The sequence below is a fragment of the Paramisgurnus dabryanus genome, chromosome 1, assembly GCF_030506205.2.
Source record: "Paramisgurnus dabryanus chromosome 1, PD_genome_1.1, whole genome shotgun sequence".
Classification (NCBI taxonomy): Eukaryota; Metazoa; Chordata; class Actinopteri; order Cypriniformes; family Cobitidae; genus Paramisgurnus; species Paramisgurnus dabryanus.
The window spans coordinates 43,839,028-43,848,630 of NC_133337.1; the positions used below are offsets into that span (position 1 = coordinate 43,839,028).

Below are 9,603 nucleotides of genomic sequence, written 5' to 3' on the forward strand. Positions count from 1 at the left end.
TTAGGTCACCTTTCTTAGGCAAGAGGGTCAACACTGCTCTACGGCAGCTTAAAGGCAACTGCCCCTCCCTCACACTTTCGTTTAGTACCTCAAGCAAATCATTGCCCAGTACTGTCCAAAAAGACTTATAAAAGTCAGCTGGTAAGCCGTCAATTCCGGCTGCCTTTCCAGACTCCATTTCTTGGAGGGCCTTATACAGTTCTCCAAGGCTCAAGGCACCTGAGATTTTAGTTTTGGCTTCCGGTGACAATTGGGGTAAATTATCAAAAAAAACACTATCATCCTTAAAATTTTCCCCCAGCTCATTTTTATATAGATTCTCGTAAAAAGAAAATGCCCTCCTGCGAATATCAGCAGGCTCTGTCAACAACAATCCAGATTCTGAGCGCAAGGCATGTATTATCCTGCTCTGCCCATTTTTTTTCTTTAAATTAAAGAAAAATTTAGAGGGAGCATCCATTTGGTTCAAATTCTGGAACCTAGACCTGATCAGAGCCCCTTGTGTCTTAAGGCCCAGCAGTTCAGCCAACTGAACTTTTTTTTTAACTAAAGAATCTAAATAGCAACGATCCCCAGTTAACTCAGCCAATTCTTGAAGTTTTAAAATTTCAATCTCCAAGATACTCATGTTAGAATTATTCTCTCTTGTAACATTTTGTGTATATTGAACACAGAACTGACTTATTTGGACTTTCCCATAATCCCACCACTGCCGCAAAGATTTAAAAGAACTTTTTGCATTTCTGAAATCAGTCCAAAACACCTTAAACAATTCTTTAAAATATGTATCACTTAAAAGACTAATATTAAACTGCCAATATGCACTTTTTGGCTTGAAAGCATTAACCACCACAGTACACTGCACCATACTATGATCTGAAAAACCCAGTGGAGAAATTATACATCTTCTAACAATACTACATTGATGTTTAAAAAAATAAAATCGGTCTAATCTTGCAAGTGAGATTACATTGTCTCGAACATGAGTCCATGTGTATTGCCTCTGTGTCCCATTTAACTTTCTCCAAATATCACATAACTCATGAGTCTCTTCAAGTTGAATTAACCGATTACGAGAAGGCATGTGTGGTTCAATATGGTTCCTGTCTAAATTGGATATAGTGCAGTTAAAATCACCACCCAAAATAAAATAATCATCACCACAACAACCTTGCAAAACAGCACACAGTGAATTTAAAAATAACATTCTCTCTACAACTGATGTGGGGATATACACACAAATAAAAACAAAAGACATTTTGTCAAAAATGGCTTTAACTTTTAGCAGTCTACCCTTGACTACCTCTTCCACTTGGTAGGAGGCAGGAGTAAAATTTTTTGCAAAGAGAACTGCTACACCACCACTGAGTGAGGTGTTGTGGCTCAGAATGGACGTCCCATCCCATTCTCTTGCCCACTCAGTATCATTTTTTAAATCACTATGCGTTTCTTGTAACATGATTACATCAATTTTTCTTTGTTTAACCAACTCAAATATTCCTGCCCTTTTTCTCATATCTCTTCCCCCATTAATATTTATAGTTGCAATGTTGACCTCGCACATGGAAAGAGAAAAAAAGAAAAATAAGAAAAATAAACCATATAAAAACATCAAATCCGAAATCAGTCTGTTAATCTTCTTCATTTCCACCATTGGCATTGTCAGAAACCAGTTTTCTGACTATTTTCTTCAAACGGTATATTTCCTTGTTAGTAAACAACCCCTCCGACATAAACATTCTAGTTTTGTCCACAAATTGTTTAATGTCAGGAAAAAATTGTTCAACTTTAACCCCTCTCTTGTTTTTTGTAGCTCTGAGAAAGAGTTTAACATCGTCCACCTCATAAGTGCTATGTAAATCACTCTGTGAAAAGCTGACGCTAGAGTCAGAAGATTCACTGTCACTATCTATTCCGTCTTCAACATGTATGTCCTCCACACCTGCTTTCTTAGCTCTGACTATTTGAGAATCACCTGTTTTTTTTCTTTTAATGGGGACTTTAAACCCAGTCTGTTCCATTTCGATTTCCAATCCTTCAAAAGGCTGCTCCAGCTGTGACAATGATAACGCGCTGATACTTTTCTCCGCATTAGAATCCGCATCAGGCAGTGTTTCTACAACTTCAACATCAGGCATTACATCCTCACTTTCAGCTACCAAAACCTCCGTATTTCGATCCTCAAAAGGCTTCACAACCTCTCTCCTCTCTGCCGTACCTGCCTTTGTCACAGGTAGATTTGCGCCTGACGTCCCGGGTTGTTCAGCGTGATTTGCGCCTGACGTCCCGGGTTGTTCAGCGTTAACTGCGTCCGCCGCATTTTTCCTTGGACACGCACGAATTAAATGACCCATTTCTCTACAATGAAAACATTTCATTTTCTCCGTCGTAGCATAGATGATATAATCAAATTCATCAACTTTCAAGTGCAGCGATAACTCCAGTTCTTCCTCTTCTTGCAGAATCATAAACAAAACGTCTAAATGAAATGACATGTTTTAAAAGAGGAGAATTACATCCAATTGGTATCATCTTGATTGGAGACACAATTTTTCCATATCGGGACAAAATTCTCACTAATGTTTCATCACTCATGAAGGGTGGTACATTAGACAGAAGAACTTTTTTTGAAGGCATAGACAGAGGAAGGACAGGTGTAAAAAGCCCGTCGATGACTAATCCAGTTTCAACTATATTGTTGGCATTCTCAATAGAACTTAGAAAGATGACCGTGGCACTGTTCATTTTTGAAGCCGACAATATGTTCTCATGTCCGATAACTTCACCTATGGCCAAACAGCAGTCCTCTACGCTCACCGCGGATGCCACTTTGACACCATGGCGACGTGTAAGTTTGCTCAATAACTGTGATCGCGGGGCCGTCATGTTATCTGCCGAAAAAGCACGGCTACACGCGGCCCGCACAGACAAAAAGAAAAAAAGTCCAACAGTCAAAATCCGCCGAAAAAAGTATATAAAAAAGATAACTCACAGGCTCTGGCCACGCTCACGCCACCTCACACTACTCCCGCTCGCTCAACAGACGCTCAGAGAGAGAGAGAGAGAGAGAGAGAGAGAGAGAGAGCGCAAAGGGTGTGTGTTCATTGTAGGACAGGAGAGATCGAGACAGAGATGCACTTCCTCCTTCACTGCCACAAATACAAAACTATAAGAGATCTCTACTTAAATAAATTCAGTAACTCAATAAAGAACTTTACCACCAAGACTGAAGTACAACAAATTAATATAATATTAGGAAAGGGACAAACAGCAGCACTGGCTGCTAGATACGTGTGGATGTGCCACAGCCTAAGGGACAGCAGGTAAATGTGTGTGTGTATAATGTGTATGTGTGTATGTATGCGTAATATGTATGTGGGTGAGTGTATGTGTGTGTGTGTGTGCGCGTGCATGCGTAATATGTGTATGTGTGTGTGTGTGTGTGTGTGTGTGTTTGTCTGACCTCAGTGTGTTTCCCTACTGTCCACCACAATAACCCTCAGTATGTGTGTGTATATATTAAAACATTGTAATGTCAAATGTTCAGACATGTTCTAATGTGTTATGATGTTAATTTAAAATGTTGATTTGATCATATTTTTTTCTTATTATACAGATAATTTTTTGTTTTCTTTGTTTTTTTTATATACCTATATACATGCTTTGGCAATATTGTATAATTTACAGTCATGCCAATAAAGCAAATGTGAATTGAATTGAATTGGAGAGAGAGAGAGAGAGAGAGAGAGAGAGACAAACAAAAAAACTAAAGTAAAATCTGGAGATGAAATCTGGTTCGATAACGAATGTAAAAGTAAAAGACAACATCTTCGACAACTCTCCAACCAAAAACACAGAGATCCACACAAACAAGAAATAAGACAAAACTATTGCGAAGCACTTAGGAATTACAAAAATACAATTCACTACAAAAAACAACAACACCTCAATTATACTCTCAAAGAAATCCAAGACTCAATTCATAATAATCAATTCTGGGAAAAATGGAATAGCCTAAACAAAAAACAAAACCAGGACATACCCATACAAAATGGAGAACTATGGAAAGACTATTTTAAAAACCTATTCAGGGAAATCTCCTCAGATAGTCTTACACCTGATCAAAAAAATTTACAAACTAAACTAAAACAATTGGAATCCATCATTAAAAACAACCAAAACCCCTTAGATTACCCGATTAGCTTAGAAGAACTAAAAGAAGCACTAAAGAAATTAAAACGCAGAAAGGCATGCGGTTTAGACAACATCAGAACAGAAATGTTGAAACACAGTCCTGCAGCAATGCAAGAGGCACTTTTAAAAATGTTTAATTTAATCCTACAAACTGGACACTTTCCTGAAACCTGGAGTACAGGTTTAATACACCCGCTATATAAAAGCGGAGACAAATTTGACCCCAATAACTACAGAGGCATTTGTGTAAATAGTAATCTAGGGAAGACTTTCTGTGGTATCTTAAATGCTCGGATCCAGGCCTTCATTACCAAACACAACGTCTTAAGTAAAAGTCAGATTGGATTTTTACCAAACCACCGCACCACGGACCACATTTACACACTACAGACGCTAGTCAATCAACACGTTCATCATAAAAACAAAGGCAAAGTTTATGCATGTTTCGTTGACTTTAAAAAAGCATTCGACTCGATATGGCTTGACGGCTTATATTATAAAATTCTACAATCAGGCATAGGAGGAAAAGTATATGATATCATTAAATCCATGTACTCAGAAAACAAGTGCGGAGTTAAAATCGGTGACAAAAGAACAGAATTTTTTAGTCAAGGGCGTGGGGTGAGACAGGGCTGTAACTTGAGTCCAACTCTGTTTAACTTATATATTAATGAGTTAGCAGTGTTACTGGAACAATCCAGCACACCTGGTCTCATCCTAAACAACTCAGAGATTAAAGCTCTTCTGTATGCAGATGATCTGGTGCTATTGTCAGACACTGCACAAGGTTTACAGCAACACCTGGACCTGCTGGAGAAATACTGTCAAAACTGGGCCCTGACGGTCAATCTGAAGAAAACTAAAATTATGATTTTCCAGAAAAAAGCAAGATTACAGGATAACAGATACACATTTACTCTAGGAAACACTGCACTAGAACACACCTTACACTACGACTATCTCGGGTTAAAAATCAGCGCATCAGGCGGCTTTGGTCTTGCGGTAAATGCACTTAAAGAGAAAGCTAGACGAGCATTCTATGCCATCAAAGGCAAATTTAAACAAACAGACATTCCTGCTACAGTTTGGTGTAAAATATTTGATAGTGTAATAATGCCCATAGCTCTGTACGGTTGTGAGGTTTGGGGTCCACAAAGCCTAACAGATTACTCCAAATGGGACAAACATCCAATGGAATCCCTGCATGCCGAATTCTGTAGAAATATTTTAAGAGTTCAGAGAAGAACACCTACTAATGCATGCAGGGCTGAATTAGGCAGATATCCCCTAATAATACACATCCAAAAACGGTCCCTTAAATTCTGGTCACACTTAAACTCAAGTCCCCCGAACACACTTCAATATGAAGCCCTTAAAACCCAAGAGAAGAGACCTAAAACCAGTCCCATCTGTCAACTGGCTCTAAAACTCCAGACCAGCACTAATGAACGCAAACAAACCACGATAAACCAAATCATTAAAGAAAGTAAAACTTTATATTTGGATCACTGGGATAATGAAAGTAAAAACCAAAGCAAACTAGAATGTTATCGGGCACTAAACAGAAAATACAGTCTGTCAGAATATCTCTCCACAGTTAGAGATGTAAAGCAGAGACGAGTCCTCACTAAATACAGACTCAGTGATCACAGTCTGGCAATAGAGAAAGGCCGACATAGACAAACATGGCTCCCAAAAGAAGAGCGAATCTGTGTACATTGTGACAGTGGCGAGATCGAGACAGAGACACACTTTCTCCTTTACTGTGGTAAATATAAAGAGCTTAGAGAAAAACACTTTGACAAAATCTCAAAGCTCATACCAGAGTTTCATAACTCTTCAGATTCAGATCAAATGAAGATGTTACTGGGGGAAGACAGACACCCATCAGTTGCTGCTAAATTCATTTATCAGTTATACACTATCAGAAATAATCCACAGCCCTGATCTTGTACAGTACTTTTATTTTACCTCTCATCTGCCTCCATAAATGTACATTTGTATACTTCATATGTTTATATTTCAAAGTCTACTTTATATTGTAAATATCCTCTGATTCTATTTTATTTTGCAGTAGTACTTCATCCATCACCCAGCACCTTACCTTAATTGCACCTTAATGTTTGTTAATATTGTGTTATTGTATGTTTCTTGTTTTATGTATAATGCTTTGGCAATATTGTAAGTGACACAATCATGCCAATAAAGTTCTTTAAATTGAAATTGAAATTGAAATTGAGAGAGAGAGAGAGAGAGAGAGAGAGAGAGAGAGAGAGAGAGAGAGAGAGTTTGTGGGTAAGTGTGGGTGATGTGACACACTTTATTATTAATCTTTATTAATGTTTATGGTTGTTAAGTGTCATTTGTTTTTAAGAAGTGCCAAGGTTATCATTCAACTTATTAGGGCTAAGGGTTATGGTTAGGATAACTCAAGGGCTAGGGTTAAGGTAAGGACAACTGAAACTCAACTCGACACTTACAAAAAACATAATTGACAATACTTAATGATCACACCTAATATGTATGATGGGTGTGACAGTGTCACACTTATACCTTACAGTAAGTAGTAAGTGGTGCTCTCACCCCCTACACCCCCCCCCAAAAAGGGCTGCTGCTTGATGTCGTATTGGTAGTAAAAAATTTGTGGAGGTGGTAAAAAAGGCAGTAAAAGGTAGTAAATTCATCTCTATGATTCCTGCATATACCCTGTGGTAGAATATATAGTTTGTTTCCTTTTATTCTCTTTTATATTGATTTTATTACTTTAATTACTTCTTTATTTATTTATTTATTATATTTATTATGCACTGGCCGGGTAGGCAATGTATTTTCATTGTATAAACGATGTACAATGACAATAAAGATTCAATACAATTCAAGTCTGGTAGTGGTGACCTAAGACTTTTGCACAGTAATGTATATATTTTTTAACTAAGTGTATATATATATATATATATATATATATATATATCATAAACATGAACATAACCAAATAATGTTTGGTTAACATTTCCAGTCGAGCTAGCGAACGGTAGTTAAAACTGGGTCATGGCAATTTGTACATATTTTACGAAATGGCTCATTTGTATTAATTTGTACGACCACATTCTTACATTTTTGTAGAAAGAAAATTGGGTGTAGGGTTGGCACGACTGCGTTCTGCATAGAGCAAAGGTCCTAAAGACGGAGACCAAACAAAAGTGTCACGTTTGTGAAACTCATGAATAGGTTCATGATAAACTTGCATGTGATTGTGCGACTGAGAAGAAAAGCATCCAGAACACACTAAACATTGAGCATATAGATGTTAAACCTGTGTAACATGTTGTAAAAAAAATCAAATCCTTTCCAGAATTCATCCAGGTATGGTATGCGGTAAAAAATGCTTACACATTTGAGCTTCAATCTTTGTAGGAGATTTATTTTTTGCGATTTGATTAGATATACAATTTTATATAAAATATTTGATCATATTCAAATTATATCAAATCAAATTATAATAAATCACATCAAAGTCAGAAGAACTATTAGCCTACTGTACCTGACGTTTGCCCATTGGTTGTTTCACCTGTTAAACATCAAATCTAAGCATTAATTTTAATAGCAACATTTAATCATTTCACCTTCAACAATGTGTTGTTTTAAATGTGATACAGTAGATTCTTCTCACCGTTAACCAGCAACAGTAGAGGCACACACAATGAGATTAGAAACCTCATTGTTTCAGATTTCTTCTGAAGATCTCAAACTAATCTGTACAAAGAAAGTTTGCAGTGTATTTTTTACTTTTTTGTTTCACCTTTTATCTGGATAAATAAATTACACAGATCAAGTTGTGAAAATTGCTGCTGCTAATAAAATTGATTGCAAAAAATATGTACAATTACAATAATAAATTCATAAAAAAAATTTACCACACCAGATGTATACAGTACCATTTTTAACTGCCTGCACTCCACATTTACATCACTTATATCAAGTAATCTTATAATCTTATTTTGAAAACAGATTAAACAATGAAATCATGTACGAAATAACCAAATACAAAACTATAACCGAGACTTTACCAGAGATACAGACCCTGCAGAGCAACCTCAAAGAGATCTGTCTTCAGCTGTTTCTCCAGAATAAAGTGATGCTGATTTTTGGGTCTTAGCGGTTTCTTTGTTTTTTAAATAATGTGGGAGGATCTTTATTTTACAATCCAGTGATTTTTTTCACATTACTGCATATGACTGACATCCCTCCCTAGTATTAAGTAAGTTCACTTCCTTGAACAGCCTTATATACCATTAAATAACACCGCACTACCAGCTTTCATTCATTAACAATTTTTATTAATAGGATAAAACCCTTGAGATGTACAATTTCGTATTCAAGGGGGTCCTTACATTTAAAGTTACACAATCTTCATAAAATAACAAAAACATAACAAAATTACAGTTAACGTTACAACAACAAACAAACAAGTGACAAAACAAAAATTTTAAATAACCCAACCACAGAACAAAAATGATCAGTAATAGATTAACAAAATACAATTATAAATAAACATCAAATCGAATACCAGTAACAATAATTTATCAACAAAGAAAAATAGAAAAATAATTTTAAAAAATACTAGACAAAAATACTAGAAAATAATAGTGACTGTTTCAAGCATGTGTTATAAGATCGTTTAAACAACCAAAATAATGAATTTAATGTCTGCATGTAAATTATTCCAATCTATTGTGACATTAAACATAAATGCTCTTTTTTCAATTGTGTTTTTGTTTTTGTTTTTTTGCAAGAGGAGAAACATTAATTAATTTATTAGCATGACAATAAGCAACATATTTACAGCATTTACTGTATTAGTTGTATATACTGTAAATACAACTGTGCATTGTTCATTCATGTTAGTTTATTGCTCATCAACTAATGATAACAGATACATTTGATTTTAAATATGCATTAGTAAATCTGCTATAAATATAAAAATATAAATATTTATATTTACAAAAATATATAAAGCTTGATTAACAGAAATCTGACACTTGCATTTACAAAACATTAAAGCACTAACCAAGTCTATTTTTACCAGAACATGAGTCACAAATGCTACCAAGCAGCTTTGAACAACATGACAACACAATGTACTCGTAACAGGTAATTCAAGATTATTTGGTAACACTTTATAATAAGGTTGCATTTGTCTTAGTTATGTTGGAAAATAAACAATACTTCTAGAGCATTTATTAATTTTTGATAATTTTAAATTTGGCATGTATTAATATATTAAATCAACCTCGATTGATGCACCATGACCTAACTAAATGATTAGAAAAATAATGCTCCTCGGGTGTGCATTATTTTTCAATAATTGAACATCCCGGAGTCAATTATTCCGCTTATACTACGGTTACC

General features: G+C 35.6%; 1 protein-coding gene across 2 annotated transcripts in view; it reads right to left on the minus strand.

Annotated features, from left to right (window-relative positions):
• The window catches only part of LOC135744447 (uncharacterized), a 47,947-nt gene extending 39,559 nt beyond the window's left edge, over window positions 1–8,388 (minus strand). For both annotated transcript variants that reach the window (XM_073815089.1, XM_073815088.1), the window contains exons 1-3: window positions 8,262–8,388; window positions 7,865–7,947; window positions 7,736–7,762 (exon numbers count right to left, since the gene is read on the minus strand). In XM_073815089.1, coding sequence (XP_073671190.1) covers window positions 7,736–7,762; window positions 7,865–7,913 — 76 coding nt within the window. In that variant the 5' untranslated portion in view covers window positions 7,914–7,947; window positions 8,262–8,388. The remainder of the gene's footprint in view (window positions 1–7,735; window positions 7,763–7,864; window positions 7,948–8,261) is intronic.
• Between the last annotated feature and the right edge of the window lie 1,215 nt (window positions 8,389–9,603).